Source organism: Bufo gargarizans, chromosome 4 (genome assembly GCF_014858855.1).
Source record: "Bufo gargarizans isolate SCDJY-AF-19 chromosome 4, ASM1485885v1, whole genome shotgun sequence".
Classification (NCBI taxonomy): Eukaryota; Metazoa; Chordata; class Amphibia; order Anura; family Bufonidae; genus Bufo; species Bufo gargarizans.
This window is the reverse complement of record NC_058083.1, coordinates 380138734-380160600: the sequence shown is the minus strand read 5'-3', so window position 1 is coordinate 380160600 and position 21867 is coordinate 380138734. Positions and strand designations below refer to the sequence as shown.

Sequence of the window (21867 nt, the reverse complement as noted above, 5' to 3'; positions counted from 1 at the left end):
TATGTGGTCAGTTATTGTGAGCCAAAACCAGGTGCGGGTCAAAAACGCAGAACAGGTACAAATCTTTAAATTATACCTGATCTGTGAGTAGGCTTCACTACAGGTTTGGGCTCACCATAACTGATGGCAATAACTGACCAAATAACTGAAGTGTGAACTTGGCCTTAGCAATCAAGTCAAGAATAAACTGGCAAAACCTGCATTCACTGCATCCCGATTTATGTCGGCGATATCTTCCCATGTACTGAAGATAAGGGCTCATGCACACAAACATATTTTCTTTCCGTGTCCGTTCCGTCCCCGTATGCGGAACCATTCCTTTCAATGGGTCCGCAAAAAATAACGGAAGTAACTCCGTCTGCATTCCGTTTCCATTCCGTATTTCCTTTCCTCCCCCCAAAAAATAGAACATGTCTTAATATTGTCCGTATAATGGACAAGGATACTACTGTTCTCTTAGGGGCCAGCTGTTTCGTTCTGCAAAATACAGAATGCACACGGACATCATCTGTATATTTTGTGGATCCGTTTTTTGAAGAACACAAAATACATACGGTCGTGTGCATGAGCCCTAATGCTGTGATTTTGGTATTGTTTAAAAGCTTGGAATGCCAGCATTATCTCTAGCTGCTACCAAACCAGAGATATAAGCAGCTGCCCCTTTCTGTCTGGAGGAGGAAGGGGAGCGGTTGCAGCTCTGACAGCCTGCAGGAGGAAAGTAAAAATATATGGAAATGTGGCATTATCATCATTGTAGTGACTGACATAATAGAGTTACGTTAGTTATACCACACAGTAAATGCTGTGAATAAATTCCACACACACACAACACCCCCCCCCCCCCCCCAAAATGGTTCCTAAAAAATCCTACATATTGTAGTTAATACACTATATATACTGTGAGGAGGTTAATCTGGTCTGACTAGGCCATGTTTCGCTTAAATTTCACATGCCTCATGCAAAAGGCCAGGCTATAAACCATGGCCATGAAAAAATTGTCAAAGATTGACATATTTTATTTTTTTTAAACACCATTCCTTCCCTGCCCCTGTTGAAGGAAGGCATATTTGTCCGCTTTGTGCCGTCATGGGTCCCGGAGGGTCATATGTACTGCTGTAGCCAATGACTAGACTCATTTGACCAATTTGGAACTTTATCGGTGCTGGATCATTGTTTCTGCAATAACTAGACTCCTCTTGATGTTTCCTCAGGTGGTAGTCCTGAAAAAGCCCTTTAAGTCTTTTAGGATTCTTTTTTATTTAAAGTGTTTTGCCACCTTGAGCAAAGAAGTGTCTGAACATGTTATCTTATTGTGCGCTTACCTGTGAGTCATACTTAGAAAACATACATAAGGTCACAAGGACAAAAGTATTTATCCAGGCTAGAAAGAATTCTGAACTTGGAGACAATAAATCCTGAAATCAAGAAGAAAGAAGCATAGCCTGCTTAGAAAAGTTTGTCTTTAGTTCTTTCTTCATGGATATTTGCAAATTGCTGCAGAAAACAGGCTACTTTCACACTGGCGTTTGGTGCAGATTCGTCATGGATCTGCCCAGACGGATCCGTTCAGATAATACAATCGTCTACATCCGTTCAGAATGGATCTGTTTGTATTATCTTTAACATGGCCAAAACGGATCCGTCTTGAACACCATTGAAAGTCAATAGAGAACGTATCCGTTTTCTATTGTGTCATAGAAAACGGATCCGTCCCCATTGACTTAGATTGTGTGTCAGAACAGAACGGATCCATTTGGCTCAGTTTTGTCAGACGGACACCAAAGCAGAATGGAGACGGAACTGAGGCAAACAGATGCATTCTGAGCGGATCCTTTTCCATTCAGAATGCATTAGGGCAAAACCAATCCGTTTTGGACCGCTTCTAAGAGTGCTGAACGGAACTCGCAAACTGAAAGCAAAACGCCAGTGTCAAAGTAGCCTAAAACAGATATCCTGCAGTCAGAGAAAAGTCTTCTTCCTCCCTGCCTCTCCATCTTCAGCTGTAGACAGGCTTTGTGCGCTAGCATGAGCTCAGAGGCAAGTTACCAAGCAGGACCCTGAAAGTAAAATCTGCCTATCTGTGGCACTGTTTAGGAATAAGGAGGGGGATTTATTTTGCTAGACTTTGTATTCTGCATTCCCTACTATAGGTCCACATAATTTATTTTACTCCCTTATAGAGCTCCATCTTATTCCGCAGCGCTTTACAGGCATTACCATCATTAGTTATCCAGCTTTCCCAGGACCCTGAATGACAAATCTGTCAAGCTATGCTACAGCATAGAGGATTTGTCATGGAGATTTCTAGGATCCTGCCTAGCAAATCCAGCTAGGTACAAAGCTGGAGATTTACCATTTCGTAAATAGGCTAATCTGGGAAAACTGGGTTGCAGTCTGGGGCAGTGATGAGGGGCATATTGGTTATATAAAATGCACACCGTGCTGCCCTGATGTGCTGTATGCACCTGTCATATGGTACAACGGCAACAAAATCTGTTGTCGCCAATGCACCTGCCTAATGTTGTCACCCAGCTTTTCCAGGATCCGGAATGGCAAGCAAGTCTAGCTGTATGAAGAGATTTATCACTAAACTAGGAAAATTTGAAATTCAGCAGTCTGGGAAAGCTGAGTAACAACCTCTGCAGAGATGTAATGGACACCACACTTGGTACATACAATCTGTATACACTATATCCATAATACTTTTAGGAGAACCATGACTATATACTATAGATTTACAGGGAGTGCAGAATTATTAGGCAAGTTGTATTTTTGAGGATTAATTTTATTATTGAACAACAACCATGTTCTCAATGAACCCAAAAAACTCATTAATATCAAAGCTGAATATTTTTGGAAGTAGTTTTTAGTTTGTTTTTGGTTTTAGCTATTTTAGGGGGATATCTGTGTGTGCAGGTGACTATCACTGTACATAATTATTAGGCAACTTAACAAAAAACAAATATATACCCATTTCAATTATTTATTTTTACCAGGGAAACCAATATAACATCTCAACATTCACAAATATACATTTCTGACATTCAAAATCAAAACAAAAACAAATCAGTGACCAATATAGCCACCTTTCTTTGCAAGGACACTCAAAAGCCTGCCATCCATGGATTCTGTCAGTGTTTTGATCTGTTCACCATCAACATTGCGTGCAGCAGCAACCACAGCCTCCCAGACACTGTTCAGAGAGGTGTACTGTTTTCCCTCCTTGTAAATCGCACATTTGATGATGGACCACAGGTTCTCAATGGGGTTCAGATCAGGTGAACAAGAAGGCCATGTCATTAGATTTTCTTCTTTTATACCCTTTCTTGCCAGCCACGTTGTGGAGTACTTGGACACGTGTGATGGAGCATTGTCCTGCATGAAAATCATGTTTTTCTTACCTTGCAGACTTCTTCCTGTACCACTGCTTGAAGAAGGTGTCTTCCAGAAACTGGCAGTAGGACTGGGAGTTGAGCTTGACTCCATCCTCAACCCGAAAAGGCCCCACAAGCTCATCTTTGATGATACCAGCCCAAACCAGTACTCCACCTCCACCTTGCTGGCGTCTGAGTCGGACTGGAGCTCTCTGCCCTTTACCAATCCAGCCATCTGGCCCATCAAGACTCACTCTCATTTCATCAGTCCATAAAACCTTAGAAAAATCAGTCTTGAGATATTTCTTGGCCCAGTCTTGACGTTTCAGCTTTTGTATCTTGTTCAGTGGTGGTCGTCTTTCAGCCTTTCTTACCTTGGCCATGTCTCTGAGTATTGCACACCTTGTGCTTTTGGGCACTCCAGTGATGTTGCAGCTCTGAAATATGGCCAAACTGGTGGCAAGTGGCATCTTGGCAGCTGCACGCTTGACTTTTCTCAGTTCATGGGCAGTTATTTTGCGCCTTGGTTTTTCCACACGCTTCTTGCGACCCTGTTGACTATTTTGAATGAAACGCTTGATTGTTCGATGGTCACGCTTCAGAAGCTTTGCAATTTTAAGAGTGCTGCATCCCTCTGCAAGATATCTCACTATTTTTGACTTTTCTGAGCCTGTCAAGTCCTTCTTTTGACCCATTTTGCCAAAGGAAAGGAAGTTGCCTAATAATTATGCACACCTGATATAGGGTGTTGATGTCATTAGACCACACCCCTTCTCATTACAGAGATGCACATCACCTAATATGCTTAATTGGTAGTAGGCTTTCGAGCCTATACAGCTTGGAGTAAGACAACATGCATAAAGAGGATGATGTGGTCAAAATACTCATTTGCCTAATAATTCTGCACGTAGTGTAGTTTGACCTCCAGCATAACTCCACATGCTACCCAGCTTTTTAAAGCTGCTGAAAGGCAAATCTGCACAATTGGGGGCCATTCACATGTCCGCAGTGTTTTGTGGGCCGGCACACCAATAGAAATGCCCATTCTTGTCTGCAGCTGCGGACAAGAAAAGGGCATGTTTTATTTTTTTGCGGAGCTGCGGACCGGAAATGCGGATGCGGACAGCACACGGTGTGCTGTCCGCATCTTATCCGCCCCCATTGAAAATTAATGGGTCCGGGTCCGGGTCCGTTCCGCAACGTTGCGGCACGGATCCAGATCATTTTGCGGACGTCTGAATGGACTCTTATGCAGTGAAGGGAAGACTAGGCAGGTAAGCTATTCAGCAGTATGTACTGTGGGTGGTACTATGTATTTACAGCTGGTGCTGTCACCAAATCTTTTTGTACTATCAGTAGCTAGGAGATTTCCTACAACAAATTGGTCACGGTCACAGTGTAGACAAAAATTACCCAGACTAAACCCAACCCCCTCCTTCTGAACTTCCTGGCTCATGTGTATTAGCATCAGAGGGGGGAGAAGACATGTCCGCAGCCTGAGAAAACAGTGCACTGCTTTTCTAATTTATTTTTCATGGTCTGCAAATGTACGATAATATCAAAACGAGAGCAAATAAAAAGACACGTAACATTTTTATTTTTTATTCTGGGGTTATTTCTCCTTTAAAACTGATTTTAAAGGCTTTCTCCTGCCTTAAGGGATAAAAAATTTTAAAAAATAAATAAAAGTGGGGGGGGGGGGGAAGCTCCCTATTCATTGTATAGATCGTAGAAAATAATCATTATGACATTTACTGACGGTATATTGTATGGCGCCACTTGGTAATCACAGTGTATAGTGACGTGCACATCCACCTAATGAACGGAGTGCTGCTGGACACACAATTCACCCTCCTCACGGTCAGGACTTTGCATAGAGATCCTGCAGTTCACTTTGTAGCAGCCAGTAGAAATAGCTTTCTGCACTGCATGTATATGAAGGGCCACAGTCTCTGCAGTAGAATGGCAGCATAACTGAAAATACTCCTGTAGGGAAAGGAAGAAGAAACGATTTTGTCAGCTGCCAGGGGTGAAGGAAACTGATTATATGCAGAGCTCTCACCCAGCAGCACAAATTATCACTACCTAGGAGGACATGGTCACTGAAGACAATTGTAGGCCTCAGCAGTCACATGCGGTAGTTGGGACTTCATGGCTGCAGCACTAGAAACAAAGACTGATGGATCGCATTGAAGCGGCAGCTCTAGAATGGTTTGGGAGTGATCAGGTGAGTATGACTTAGTATATGGTTATCTAAAAATGAGGCCTGGAGTTGGACACCTTCTTCTGCTACCTGACATAAATCCACAGCATTTTCCTGCAGCCTCTAAGAGATTTTTACAGCTTTTATTAGGTTCAATATTAGCTGTACAAATTCCTATGCACTGAGCTCCACCTAGTGGCGTCTGCAGGCAAGCATTTTTATTATATAATGTGTGGAGGTATGGGACTTATCAGTGTATTTGCACTAGTTGTCTAATACAGATACTTTGATATTCGGAATAAGCTCCATATATTTATAAAGTGTCCATTCCACCTTTTCCATCATAGAAGTCCGGGAAAGAAGAATAGTCATCGGCAAATAAAAACAAAACAAAAATTCTAAATGTATCGGTAATCTTACTGTAGGGGCCTATACTAAGTTTTGATGGCGCCATATGATATCTGTATATGCCGTGGAATATAGCTTCTTTTTATTATATTCGTGCTCAGTCAGGTGACTGGCTGCGCTTCACCTAAGCACCCCCTCCCCCCACAAAAATGACTGGATCCAAAAATGAGTTCTGAAGAAAACTAGAATATGGTTTTCCTGATATTTTTATGACAATGCCCTGACTGAGTGGCACAGTGGCTCGGTTCGCTTGCATCACTGCCTCTGAGCTCTTTGTTTTTAGGTAAAGAAAATGACTGCCTACCTCTTTGTTGTGTAGCTGCGCCCAGTGAAGCGTGTTGTAGAGAGCCTTAGACTGGGCTGGCGTGTTCACTCTTCCAAATTACAGGGCCCTCTCCCCAGGTTTTTACTGAACATATTGTATATTCTATAAATGGGTAACTGCGTGTAGTGTCGGGCTGGGAAGATCTCTTGTTCATTTACACAAGCTTTTCTTGGATTTTCTAAGTAATTGGACAGAATATAATAATAGAGGACCTTTCACCTGGAAAAACATTGTGAACTAAGTATCCTGACATATACAGTGGCGCCCAGGGATCTCGCTGTACTTACTATTATCCCTGTGCGCCGTTCCGTTCTCCCGATATGTCCTCCGGTATCTTCGCTTAGTAGGTTATAGTAGGCGGAGACTGCCCTTGTTCTGCTGGGCGTCTCCTCCTCCTAGGTTGTAGTGCTGGCCAATCGCAGCGCAGAGCTCACAGCCTGGGAGAAAAAAACCTCCCAGGCTGTGAGCTCTGCGCTGCGCTTGGCCAGCGCTACAGCCTAGGAGGAGGAGACGCCCAGCAGAACAAGGGCAGACTCCGCCTACTATAACCAAGAGTCCTAAGTCTCCGCCTACTGAGCGAAGATACCGGAGGACATAACGGGAAAACAGAGCTGCGCACAGGGATAATAGTAAGTGCAGTGAGATCCCTGGGCGCCGCTGTATATGTCAGGATACTTAGTTCACAATGTTTTTCCGGGTGAAAGGTCCTCTTTAATTTAATTACATGCAATTACATAACTATTCAGATCCAGGTGCTGGTTTGAAAACTGTAGAATATTTTTTGCAGGACAACCCCTTTAAGGATGGGTCATGAATATCAGATGGGAGGACGTCTGACTCTGCTCTGCAAAGAGTCAGGCACTGAATCTACGCAGCACCATCCACTGTGTATTGGACAGAGCTGGTTACTGCAGCGCTGCACCCATTCTTCTGTGTAGTTCTGGTGCTAGAGATCATGCAGAACAGCTAATTGGCAGAAGTGTTGTACCCCTGCCAGTCTGATATTGATGACCTAATTTAAAGATGTAAAAGTCTCAGAGAATCCCTTTAAGGTCTCTTTCACACGAGCGGATGCCGTGCTGTGGAATCCGCTGCGTGAAAGACAGCCAAGCCCCGTTCCGGACAGCAGAGACACGGAGCATTAACCTGATTGATAATGCTCTGTGCCTCTCTGTGACCTTTTTACTACAAAATCACAGTGAGATAAAGTTGTCACCGTGGTTTTGTAGTAAAAAGATCGCAGAGAGGCACAGAGCATTATCAATCAGGTTAATGCTCCGTGTCTCTGCTGTCCGGAATGGGGCTTGGCTCTCTTTCACACAGCGGATTCCACGCACGGCATCTGCTTGTGTGAAAGAGCCCTAAGAGTGGTCTTCTCTGAGACCTCTGCTGCATACCAATGCTGAAATTCTTATCTTTACAGCTCCATCCATATGGACAAGTGTATTCATAGGCTCTCCCGTTATTCTCCAAACTACTTGCTTCCAAGTAAGGCTACTTTCACACTGGTGTTTCTGGGTCCACTTGTGAGATCTGTTTAAGGGCTCTCACAAGCGGCCCAAAACGGATCAGTTCAGCCCCAATACATTCTGAATGGATAAGGATCAATTTGGCTGCGTTTGGTCTCCGTTGCGTTTTTTAGACGGTCACTAAAACGCAGTGTTTTGATGACAGTCTGACTATGCGGAGCCAAACCGATCCGTCCTGACTTACAATGTAAGTCAATGGGGACAAATCCGTTTTTCACTGACACAATATGGTGAAAACGTATCTATCCCCCATTGACTTTCAATGTAAGTCAAGGCGATTTTTTGAATCAATAATGCAAACGGATCCGTTATGAACAATTTTGAATCAATAATACAAGACGGATCCGCACCAAACGCGGGTGTGAAAGTAGCCTAAGGTGAAGTTCATGGCACACGTGATCAGATTTTGTGTGGCCACGGGACATGACATAGCTTCATGTGTGTCCTTTACAGACGTCATATCTGAACCAGAAACGGCCCAAATACTATATATATAGTATTCTAATATTTTTCACAGTAATAGTTTTCCCCCTGCCCATCTATAGCGGACAGTGGGCACATCTATCACTGTATTCAGTCTTTGCCATCCTGCATTTACTTTAGGATCTGATTTATTATTGTAGTAAATGACAGTCTTGCTGCATATTATTTTTTTTTTATCAGATGGTTTTTATTAAACAGCTTTTTTTAAATTATGACATACAGAGCCACAAATCGCATCTCCTCATACTATCCATCTGGCAGTCAATAAAAAAAATCCTCTCTCTCCCATGTGCATGTGTAGGGCCTGCCATAACCAGACCTAGTCCTGCTGACTCCTGTTTCCCACAGCCACGCGCAGCGCCTGTCAGCCGGTTGTCAGACCTGCCACTTCTTCTGTTTTTTAACTTTTCACTTCAAGATGTTTTTTTTTTTTTTTTTTTTCCTAGGCCATTGCTCATCAGAGGCTCTAAAATGAGGTGGGACGTAGCTAGAAAACTAAATATAGCCTAGGACGTGACATGTTTTAATGGCTGCACACACCTTGTGGCTCCATTCTATATACTAAAGGCTGAGTAATTTATTCATTTGCTAGATCCTACTGAGAAGTTACATTTTAACTGTACAATACAAGCAAATGGCTGTGTTAGGGTACTTTCACACTAGCGTTTTTGTTTTCCGGCTCGGAGTTCCGTCACAGGGGCTCAATACCGGGAAAAAACTGATCAGTTTTATCCTAATTCATTCTGAATGGAGAGCAATGCGTTCAGTATGCATCAGTTCAGTCCCTCTTACGTTTTTTGGGACGGAGAAAATACCACAGCATTTCTCTCCGGCCAAAAATCCTGAACACTTGCCGGAATGCCAGATCCAGCATTAATTTCCTTTTGAAATGTATTAATGCCCAGGTTTTCTGGTAAAATGGATCGGTTCTTTCCGTCCGCACATGCGCAGACCATTAAATCTGTGAAAAAAATAAATACCAGATCCGTTTTTCCGGATGACAACTGGAAAGACTGATCCGGTATTGCAATGCATTTGTGAGACTGATCTGGATCCGTCTCACAAATGCATCAGTTTGCGTCTAGATTGCCAGATCTGGCAGGCAGTTCCGGTGACTGCCTCCCGGAATCCTCTGCCGCAAATGTGAAAGTAGCCTTAGAGTAGCTTCCTCTACTAAAAATGAAGTTGTCGAGGTTTAAGCGATTCACCAGCCGGGGGACATAAAAAAAAAATTTTCGGATCCGTTACACGTATCCAGTGATATACCGGATTCATATCATCCGGAATAACGGATGCGGTATTTGCATTTTTTCAAAGAACAAAGGTGAAACTAGCTCCTCCTATATCCCAGGGCATGTGCAGACCGGAAAACCGGATCCGGCAATGCGGCAATTTCCAAAACACTTGGTACCGGATCTGGCATTAATACATTTCTATGAATATTGATCCGTCAAGTGCAGTATAGTTCTGGGATTTTGTCCGGTCTAATACCGTACAGAACAGAAGATATCCTGATGCATACTGAATGGATTGCTTTCCATTCAGAATGCATTAGGACAAAATTGATGCGTTTTTTTTTTCCGGTATTGAGCCCCTTTACCTGATTTTAAATACCGGAAAAGAATAACGCTAGTGTGAAAGTAGCCTAAGCCAATCAAAGATTTCTGGTGTAGGACACTGACCAATCAGATTACAGATAATAGCCTTATGTCAGGACTGAGCAGGTTATGGTGGAATGTGTGGGTCCTTAGCAACCTGAGCAAGTCTTGTAGTCCACCACCCCCTCCCACACCTTATACTGGAATGTCCTTAAAGGGAACCTGTTATCAACTTTATGCTGACCTGACTGAGAACCGCATAAAATAGTGACAGAAATGCTGATTTCAGCGGGGTGTCACTCATGAGCTAAAAGTCAGTGGTTGCTGAGAACCAGCATCATAATCGCTACAGACCAGGCCTTGAAAAGAGTCACATCTACCTGAGAAGAGTCCTGGTTACACATAATCTCCTGCTCTCCCGTCCATCTGCTGATGATTGGCAGTTCTCTCCTAGAGAGAAAGGGAGAAAACTAGGTAGAAGACTGTCAGTCATCAGCCGGTGGGCAGGAGAGCAGGAATCCATGAATAACCAGGACTCTTCTCAGGTGGCCGGGACTCTTTTCCAGGCCCAGTCTGCAATGATTGTGATGTTGGTTCTCGGCAACCACTTACTTTTAACTTATAAATGACCAGACCGCTGAAATCAACTCACCTGTCTCTATTTAATGATGCAGTTAGTATGGACAGCATAAAGTTGATGACAGGTTCCCTTTAAGCGGTTTGTAAAAGTTTGTTTAGAGACGAGATGGAGTCGGTTACAAACAGCTGTTATAACTTTTGGTTGCTTCGGGTGATGGTATGTATCCAGTAACTGATCCAACATCCTGTACCCTCCGGGGCATCCTATCACGCAGCATTTCTCTAGATTGTTGTTCTTGGCTTGGAATTAAGATACGGCCACGCAGGGCTTCTTGGATCCGTTTTTGAGGCAGATCTGCCTGCAGGAATTTCAGCCAAAGCTAGAAAGTGTATCCCCCAGGAAAGAAGAATAAATCCTTCCTTTTATATTTCTGATTCCTTTCAAATCCACGTCTGGCCTTGGCAGAAAATCCTTCGGACAGATCTGCCTCAAACACCGTGTCTGACCGTACCCTTGGGGCAAGCTCAGTGCAAGAAACTTGCAGTGTTAGGCCTCTTTCACACGGGCATAACATGGTTATAAGGGAAAATAATAGCATTCTGAATACAGAATGCATAGTAAATAGCACTGGAGGGGTTAAAAAAAAATAAAAATTTTTTAATTCTCCTTAATCCACTTGATCGCGCAGCCGGCATCTCCTGTCTTCATCTTAGCTGTGTGCAGTAACAGGACCTGTGGTGACGTCACTCTGGTCATCACATGATCCATCACCATGGTAAAAGATCATGTGATGACCGGAGTGACGTCACCACAGGTTCTGTTCCTCCACACAGCTAAGATGAAGACAGAAGGAGATGCCGGGCTGCGCGATCAAGTGGATTAAGGTGAGTTAAATTATATATATATATATTTTTTTTTTTAACTCCTCCAGTGCTATTTTACTATGCATTCTGTATTCAGAATGCTATTATTTTCTCTTATAACCATGTTATAAGGGAAAATAATAATGATCGGGTCTCCATCCCGATCGTCTCCTAGCAACCGTGCGTGAAAATCGCACCGCATCAGCACATGCTTGCGATTTTCACGCAACCCCATTCATTTCTATGGGACCTGCGTTACGTGAAAAACGCAGAATATAGAGCATGCTGCGATTTTCATGCAACGCACAAGTGATGCATGAAAATCACCGCTCATGTGAACAGCCCCATAGAAATGAATGGGTCGGGATTCAGTGCGGGTGCGTTCAACTCATGCATCGCACCCGCGTGGAATACTCGCCCGTGTGAAAGGGGCCTTAGGGTCCCGGTCTGACCTCCACTCCTCTGACAGGATTGCACAGCGTTAGAATGATTGACAGTATTATGTCAGTGTAATTTACTAGATTCCAGGTCTGACAGGGACACACAGCCTTATAAATCATGATAACGCTGTGCGATCTTGTCGGAGGACCGGTGGTCAGACTGGGACTTCCCACTGACACACGCCACGAGTTTGACTCTTTTAGAACTTACTCGTGTCCTGGCCTAAGGGGGGTCAGCAGGTTCTTGTAGCAGAATTGCCTATGAGGGCATGACTTATGGCACACTTTTTTATTTCATTTATTATGTGGTGTATACATAACCTGTTTTGATGGCAGACATTGTTATTGTATGTTTACTCAGCAGTAATATTGGTCCAGAGGAGTAAACACTAAGGTCACTGCAGTGATACCATGTTCTCGCAGTGGCAATAATTGTTTTACAATATAAAGGAACCTTGACTTTGCCAAGAGGACATGTCTTGCAGCTGATCTGAAAACTGTTGTTTTTCAGCTGTACGTTGTTATTTTAAGTTGTACGTCGTTTTTCTTTTCTGTCTTGCGGCGCTGGGGTCCTGGGTTCTATTTCGACCAGGGACGACATCTGCATGGAGTTTTTAGGTTCTCCCAGTGTTTGCATAGGTTTCCTCCGGGTACTCCGGTTTCCTCCCACACTCCAAAAATATACAAATGGGCGAATTGGATTCCTGTTAAATTGACTCAAGTGTGCGTTGGGGGTCGAGCGCCTGTGTGGCAGCCTTCCCAGGGATTCGCCCCAACCACACAACTATCCCTGTGAGAAAAGTGCATTGCATAGGTTTGTCATTATGAATCTTTAAACGGGCTGCCATTTTCCTCCTGGCTCTCTGCCTTGTAATATCTATAACTAGTTGTGCGCATTTACAGCGAGAGTCCTGATTGCAACCAAAATAGTGGTGGCACCTCCAAATTCCAGCATGTCACTTATAACTACAGTATCACTAGTTTAGTCGCAGGTGTCAATTTTGGCCACCCATGATGACGGCCGGAGGTGCCACTTGGCTAATCTAACTAGCTATTTCATGTGTATCCATCTGCCCTTGAATATATTCACATATATAGCCAGTTGTCATCTCGCTATGATCATATATTAAAGGGATTTTCTGGATAGGTCATCAGTATCTGATCAGTGGGGGTCCAACTGATGACCTTTTTGAGAAGGCAGCAGCACTCCCAGAAGCACCATGGCCTTCCCTCAGCTTTTCCTAGGCCAGTGATGTCACATTCATTGGTAACTTGGTGTAGGTGCAGCTCAACCCCATAGAAGTGAATGGGGCTGAGCACGATACTAAGCACAGCTGCTATACAATGTGGCGCTATACAAATACATTTTAGGGCGCATTCACATCAACGTTTAGCTTTCCGTTCTTCTGATTCGTCAGAAGAAGAGAGAAAAAAAACAGGATCCTGTAAAAAAAAAAAAAAAATGGATCCTGTTGCATCAGTTATTCATAGGATTGCATAGGATCCGTTGGGATCCATAAAAAAAAAAAGGATCCTGTTGCATCAGTTGTCATCCGTTTGAGCCATTTATTTATTTATTATTATTTTTTTCTCTCTTCTTCTGACGGACCAGAAGAACAGAAAGCTAAACGGTGATGTGAATGCACCCTTATTGAATAACTCAGTGGTTATGCAAATTTTTTAATTGCATGGAATTACAAAAATATTCAGATCCAGGTGCTGGTTTGAAAACTGTAGAATATTTTTCGTTCGACAACCCCTTTAACATAAAAGGCTATTTTCAATATTCTCGTCTTCCGAAGGGACAGACCAAGTTTCTAGGTGCCAATTTATCTGGCATGTCCCACAGCTGTTGCTGAGTCTCTTTGCTCCCCATTTAGGTCTTCATTTTGGTCAAAATGCAGGAGGATCAAATGAAGATGGAGCAGAGAGTTCTCCTTATTACCAGTATCGGAGCAGGAAGTCTGTGGAATGCAGCTTCAGCCAATGGAAGCTTCGTCTGTCTAGCCTAGTGACTTGCAGCCAAATTATTTCCAATGACCTGTACTGTTCAGAGTACCTTGGAAACTTGTATCCTGGGGACCAAGGGAAAAAAATCCATGGCCATTTTATATTTTATAAAATATAAAAACTTGCCTTGTGTTCCACTTTCATGGAGGAGATACGGTAAGTGAAGTCAACACTTCAAAGGAAAATCCAACAGTCCTAATGTATAGCATTTACAATGCCAGGTGGGTTGAGCATGCATGTTCCAGGATGAACGGTCTCCGTTTGGATTGATAATTTTTTGTAATTGTCGTTTAACGAGGATTTAACAGTATTGAGGTTATTTGATCAAATAAAATGTCATCTTAAGCCAAAAACTCTCGGGCTAGCTTTCTCTGCCTTTTTGCACTCATTGGCTGAGTCTTTATATATCCCCAGCATAATTATAGAATGACAGGAAATCTCAAAATATTTTAAGTCCATCAGGGATTGGAAACGGCATGATACGTGTCCTCCTTCACTCGCTTCTGTAGTGTTCTGAGCTGATCTGTCACGGCTAAGCTGCAGTGACCTCTCAATTACCGGCGATCGATGTGAGCTCTGTGCTCTTCTCTCTTCAACTCGCATCAATCGAAGCCCCTGAAAGAGGAGAGATCTGGCTGACTTGTAACTCTGCATACGATACTGCGGCAGGAAAATCATCTCTTGCAGTAGATTGCTGTGGGTACGAAACGCACAGGAACTCTTTTTTTAAATTTTTTATTTCATATAATAAAGCGTGCAAGCTATTAAATATGAAAACATAATAACATAAAAATGAATGCTTCATAAAGGTGGTCTTGCCCTGCATTATGCAGAAATGGCTTAAAGGGAACCTGTCACCATGATTTGATATATAGAGCCTAGGACATGGGTTGCTAGATGGCCGCTAGCACATCCGCAATACCCAGTCCCCATAACTCTGTGTGCTTTTATTGTGGGAAAAAAATGATTTGATCCATATGCAAACTATCCTGAGATGAGTCCAGCGTGAAGGAGCGCAGCACCGCCCCGCATCCTCAGAATCTCCTCCTTGCTCCCCGATGTAAGACAACCAGAGTGCCGTAATCTCACGATGCGGAGTGTCCTCATAGTGTCCCTTCCCTGTGCTGGCATCCGCCTCAGGGAAGGAACAGCGCATGCGCTAGCTCGTGCAACGTGAGATTACGGCGCTCTGGCTGTCTGACATCGGGGAGCAAGGAGGAGATTCTGAGGATGTGGGGCGGTGCTGCGCTCCTTCACGCTGGACTCATCTTGCATACAGGACACATCTCAGGGTAATTTGCATATGGACCAAGTAGTTTTTTTTTACACAATAAAAGCACACAGAGCTATGGGGACTGGGTATTGCGGATGTGCTAGCGGCCATCTAGCAACCTATGTCCTCAGCTCTATACACAAAATCCCGGTGACAGGTTCCCTTTAAATGGGTTATGAAAGTGCCAATAAACCTCATGTACACATGTTTATTTCAATGACCATTCCAGCCTGGCTCGCAGTGTTCTTTAGATGGTCTGCACACCGGCCAAAATAATTGTCAGCTCCTCCTCTAATCTGGATGAAACGGTGCAGTCTATCAGCATAATCGTCTTGTGATTAGATTACCCTACAGGGTTGTTGGTGGCTTGGAATTAAATTGGATATTGCGTTCAATTGAAATGAAAGCCTCCTAAAAGAAATGTAATCTGCAGGAGAAAGTGTCCGTAAAGAAAACCCATCACCATAACATGGTGCAGACAAGATTGGCTGTGGGCAGTGAATAAGGCAGCCTGTACTTACTACATAGAAGGCGGGTGACAGTCCGAGCATCAAATAGTTTCTGCGGATACAATCGTCCATTCTCGGGAGGCAATGGACCCAAAAATGTAAAACAGTCACAAAAATAAGTTAATCCGTTATCGATTGTGGTGCGCCATGAATCTGGCTTCGGATTTGTTATGAAATACATCTATGCATGCACTGCTACTTACAGTAAAGGCGCACGTGCACCTCGCGTTAAGGGCGGCCATCTTTACTCAGCCTCATGTGAGGCAATACATTTTAATGCATGTACAGAGATAGGGATAATGAATTTTGACGATGCAGATCAACAAATCAGGTTCATCCAATGCAGGGCGAACCAGATTCGCTCATCCCTAACCCAGATCTGTTATAAGCATCTTCCAGAAGCTTGAGTATTGTGTGGGTCCACCTCTAGGACCTGGCTTACTCTCTCAGGTCCCCTCTGTTAACATCTGCTGTAACACTACTGCAGGCAATCGCTGGCCGCAGTGGTGAGCTGCTCCCCTTGCGGCGGCCTGAGGGGAGCAGATAAGTAGGCTTCATTTTGTAGGTCTGCTCAGGAGGGGGTAAATAACACCTTTAAATAACAGGAATGTTAGGAATGATTCGGTGTTACAAAATAAAGTGCCCCTCATTTGCTAGAGTAGTGCTGCTTTTAGTGGAAATTAAAGTGAACCTTTTTAGGTAACCCCAGACCCCACCTTTTGAAAGGGTTTCTCTACGTTTCTACAATGATGTGTTAATATTCCGTCCCTGTACTCCATTGAGGCTGCAATGGAAGGGTAAGTCCGGTGCAGTAGGTTGTTCCGCACATGGGGTATCCCGTTCATAGAGCATTGCTATTTAGTGATCAGACCCTCTCAACTGGTGGAAGAGAAAGTGTTGGAGTGGTTCAGCTCAGTTACTGCTCTGGCCACCTGTTTGTGTCAGTTCTTAGGACGTTTGTGTCTGGTAGTAATTAGCTGAATAATGTTATTTATTTTTTTTTTCTTTCTTTTATAGGCGCTATGGCTTGTGGTCCAGATTACGAATGTTTATATTTGCACTAGTCGGTCTCTATATAGCCATCCCTTTCCTTGTGAAGATATGTCCTGCAATACAAGCTCAGCTAGTCTTTTTAAATTTAGGTAAGTGTTCTTTTGAATTTTTCAGTCCTTCGATCCTTTTGTTTTCCCTCTGATAGTAAAGCGCTGCGGAATATGTTGGCGCTATATAAAGATTATTAGTTATTTTTCCAGGTAATAAGCTGTGGCCAGAGGAGTCTGACAGCAGCCGCCTCCTCTCTGCCCATTGAATAACACCGAAACCGAACATGTATGTGGGAGTTGGGAAAGGCCATCAATATTAGATCAGTGAGGGGTCTAACGCTTGGCCCTTCTGCAGACCAGCTGTCTGAAGGTGCCACAATCCCTTCTCTGTACTTTTATAAGATCACTACAGCTACGTTGCTCTTAAGGTAATAGGATTGAGCTCTCAGTATAGCTGCAGCTAAAAGTATATTGCCTGATAGACAACGCAGAGGATGTGGGGCGACATGGTGCCTTCAAGCACCTAGACAGCAAGGACCCCCAGCAATCTAATATTAGTGACCAATCCAAAAGAGCCAAACTTCAATTAACCCATTGTACAGTGAAATCAAAGATGATAACATAAAGAAAAATAGGGGTACATTGGTTCATTGTGCCAGCACTGTAAGTACAGACAGTCTTGAGTCCATTGAGAACCCGGACCATCTTAGAAGAGCGCACTCATTCCATGTATTCTCCTTCCTGTCCTGGCTCTTTAAGGCTGAGTTCACATCAGCTTTCAGCCTTTCAATTTCTTCTGCTCCGTTACAGGAGCAGAAGAACGGAAAGGACGATTTCGCACATAACTGAGCCAAACGGAGCCTACAGACCCCATAGACCAGGGATGCCCAACCTGCAGCCCTCTAGCTGTTTTGAAACTACAACTCCCACCGTGCTGTAGGCTGTACGGGAATGCTGGGAGTTGTAGTTTTGGAGGGCCGCAGGTTGGGCATCCCTGCTATAGACTATAATGGAGTCCGTTAGGAACATTTTTGAAGCGGAGACAAAAGTCCTGCATGTAGGACAGAGCAGAAGAACGGAAAGGCTGAACGCTGATGTGAACTTGGACTAATCCCCTTTTTTTATTTAGACTTCTAGCATGGCACTTCTGCCAGAGAGGGGGTGACTCGGTTATAGCATCAGACATTAGACTAATCAAAGCCATTCTCTGCTGTTGACATCTTTATCTAAGTTATCAAGAGAACAAGCTGTCAAACTGTTATCCCAATTCTATAGTTACTATTATACTAGCACATAACATCTTTTACTCATAGCAGCAGGTCCATGGGTTGACTATCTATAGAGGAGTTTTATCTTTCTATTGACTGCTACATACCATATTTTGTATTTTTTTTATGACATAGGACTGCTGAAATTAAGACGTAAAACAGCCCAATTTTTTTTTTTTAAGATCATTTTTTAACTCAATATTTATAGAAAAACTATCTTTTACTGATGTGATGGAAGCGTCCCTTTGATGCAGGGTATATGATAAATGTTGATTGTGGGACAGCTCCTGTAATACAGAATTATGTTTCCGATTTCCCACAAGTCCGCAATTCTGTTCCGCATTATGCGGAACGGAATTCCGGACCCATTCATTTCTATAGGGCCGCACGATGTGCTGCCCGGATCCGGAAATGCGGATCCACACATTATGGCATTTACGTGCCCGAAAAAAAATAGAACATGTCCTATTCTTGTCCGCAATTACGGACAAGATTAGGCCATTTCTATTAAGTGTCGGCGATGTGCGGTCTGCAAAATGCAGAACGCACATTGCCGATGTCCTTGTTTTGCGGATCCGCAAAACACACACGTATGTTTGAATGGACCCTAATACTGTATTTTATTTGGAGCGTGATTTAATTACAGACACATTCCATGCACAAGCTTTGCTTTGGGTGTGTGCAGAGGAAAAGGGAGGTCATGAAATAACCCTCCCCTTGTTGACGCTTAGGGTTGATTTAGTTGTGCCAAGAATCCATTACTCATCATCCAGCATGGTCCCCTCCTGGCACGGTCAATAACTGGTCATTTGACAACCTCTTTAGCACATATCCCACCTCTATGGCAGAGGCAATCCCCATATCATCTGAAATCAGCATGGATGTCCCTGCTTTATAACCTTGATGACAGGTTCCCTTTAACAACGCTGCTCTCTCAGTAGACTCTGTAAAGGCTCCATGATTAAGGAAATATCTTTTTGTTCACACCTTCTATTCACTTGTTTCAGAAAGCAGCTGCTGACCACCCCAGGTCCCGCTCCTAACACCCCAATCAAGTAGTTGATTGTGCTGGGAGAAGCCATAACCAAGCGGACATTTCCCCAGTGACCTCTGCAGGAGATAAGTTGTATTACATGGCGGCCGTCCGTATCAATGTCTTCTCCACGTATCACACAAGGATGGTACAAGTCCATGAGAGCAGGAGAGACTTTCTGTTCTAGCTTATGAAGGATTTCCCAAGCAGAGAGCCCACTCCCGTGATGTCCATATGACTTAGTAGACCTTTTTGTACCCGTTGTTGAACATTATGACTGGTTTAAGACCTTCAAGCTGAAAACTGGACGTGGCTGATTGTATATGCTTTTTACTAGTTATTACACTGGGATTCTTCCACTTCTGTAATTTTAGGTTATTCTTCTCTTGTCTTTCAGTGAGGTTTCCATACTTTATTGATCTGAAGAGGCCTCAGGATCAAGGGTTAAATCACACATTTAATTTGTACTTGCAGCCGGACGAGGATGTCTCTATTGGTGTCTGGTAAGAGGTTCTTCTGTTTCTGATCAATGCATTTGATTGTGGCAGTGATGTCTGACTTGATTTTTGGGTACTGGTGACATCCGTGAGTGGACATAGTACTTATGAAGTCTCATGCTAACAGCCCAGAGGGAGGATCACTGAAATGGCCTGCAGTCATGCCACTGACCATTCTGATTAGGCAACTGCATAAGGAAATGGCTACTTTAAGGGGTTCTCCAAGGTTTTAGCTAAATTCTCTGTTTCAACTAACCTGTAAAAGGGGGTTTCCGCAGTACCTACCTTTCTGTCACACCACCGAATCCGTGGTGAAGCTTCAGAGAACCCCTTTAAGCAACTCCCTAGCACATATATGTTGGTCTATCAAAGACTGAAATGGTGGCTCACAGAACTGCTGAGTACAAATATATGTTGGGGAACCAGTGCTTCTCTTTTAAAACTAAACTACAGTTATTTTGAGGAATGTATTTTAGTGTTAATCAGATTTGTCTGATGTGGTTACAACACTGCGCCCCTAGACCAAAAATGACACTGTGCAGTGATTGCCCGTTTCTACTGGACTTGTATCTTTGTCTCATCTTATATCTTTGCTGCAGGCTTTTCTGAGACCTTTGCTTGCATTAGCATTGTAGGCTATATAATGTGATGAGACAGCAAGCAGATAAACTAAGAATACACCATTGCGACACTCAAAACCATGGTTGAGATTTTTACCGGGAGTGTAGCATGCCAGTAGATAACTGTATTTGGCCTGCATTTTACTGTCTCTTGTAAGAAAAAAAGTGAATTGCTTGGTAGTTTTTGGTCCAAATTTATCTCCTTATTGTTGTATGCACTGATTTCACTACGTACTATTATGCCTTATTCACACAGTCAGTGGTTGTCTGTGATTTCCATCAGTGATTGTGAGCCAAAACCAGGAAATAAAGTACTGTATTTTTTGCATTATCAAACACACCTGATGATAAGACGCACCTAGATTTTAGAGGAGTAAAAATTATTTTTCTGCAGATCTCAGAACAGACCCCTAAATTAGACCCCCAATCTTCATCAGACTTCAGGTTAAACTGAAAATAAATGAATTAACTTACCTCTCCTGCTCCACCGCCACTTTGCAGTTCTGGTGGTCTCTCCTGCACTCGCCACGCTCTGGTCTTCTCTGTCGCCTCACTGCATACAACGTCTGGTCATAGAGTGCACTGCGTCCTGAAGCCGTACATTGTCAGGACAGGTGTCCAGTGGAAGATGAGGGAGTGGTGAGTACAGTACTACAGTCCGCGCTCCCCTGGGTCCTGGATACTAGTGAGCACATTTATTCACTTTATAAGACGCACTGACATTTCCTCCTCTACTTTTGGAAGGAAAAAAGTGTGTCTCATACAGCAGAAAATACGGTATATTGGAAAGATTTCTCCTGTTCTGTTTATTTCACCAGGACTTCGTTTTGGCTCACAATCACTGATGGAAAACACTGACCAAACGCTGACATGTGAAAGAGGCCTCTGCAGGCGGCTATGAGAAATATTACAATAATGGCGGCCTTTACATGCATTAATGTGTATTAGTAAGTGTAGGTAATGAGCCCTTGTAAATCCAGGCACACTGTTCCTGCTGTCCTGTGGAAGGACGCTCAGGGAAAAGACCAAGCATGGTATGAAGAAGTGATGTCTACAAGCTATCCCGTCGTCCTTTACTTACATGGGAACGCTGGCACTCGGTAAGATCCTCCTCCTCGGCTTTGAACAACTGTTGTGTCGTCGTTCTTTTACTTTTTAAATGCAGTGAGCCTATGGGTAAATGAACACATGTCAGACTTTGTTTCTGTAATTGTTCCATTTATCTAAATTGCAGAAATTCATGTGCTTGCTGCCTCAGATGAATGGCACTGACTGTCAGTCACAGAATTTTCTGCAACAAATCCAACCCTTGGGAATATACACCGATAGGGAGGACGGGCACAAATACCCCAGATTCCCTGCAGATGCTTTCCCTAACATTGTAATTCATTCATTCCCTCTATCCAAGGTTTCCATCCAGAATTTTTCATTTTTCTGGACAACTTATCCCAAAATCATGGACAGACAATATTTTTTTACGGACAAATTGGAAAAACATAATGAATGTTAAAGATAAGTAATACATGTCTAAGGCTCAGTATACTGATAACTCATGACCAGCATTTACTGTGAGCTGTAAAATGATGACTGGATTATTTTGGTGGAAATTATCAAGTATCACCACCCTCAAAAAAGTCACAGACGGTAAAAAAAATAGTCACCTATTTTTACGGGCTGTCCGGAAATTTCTGGACGGTTGGCAACCCTGCCTCCATCTTATAGGCCTCACATGTAGCAGCTTTTCTGTGTACATTCCCAAGTATATTCAGATCTGTGTGAGCATTGGTGTGTTTCGATATCGGGGTCATGTA

The 21867-nt window shown here is 43.3% G+C and overlaps 1 protein-coding gene across 3 annotated transcripts in view; it reads left to right on the top strand.

Annotated features, from left to right (window-relative positions):
* Positions 1 to 21867, top strand: part of ABHD12 (abhydrolase domain containing 12, lysophospholipase) — a 111932-nt gene that overhangs the window by 64349 nt on the left and 25716 nt on the right. For all 3 annotated transcript variants that reach the window (XM_044290373.1, XM_044290372.1, XM_044290371.1), the window contains exons 2-4: positions 16613 to 16737; positions 19337 to 19442; positions 21037 to 21156. In XM_044290373.1, the coding sequence (XP_044146308.1) occupies positions 16641 to 16737; positions 19337 to 19442; positions 21037 to 21156 (323 nt within the window). In that variant the 5' untranslated portion in view covers positions 16613 to 16640. The remainder of the gene's footprint in view (positions 1 to 16612; positions 16738 to 19336; positions 19443 to 21036; positions 21157 to 21867) is intronic.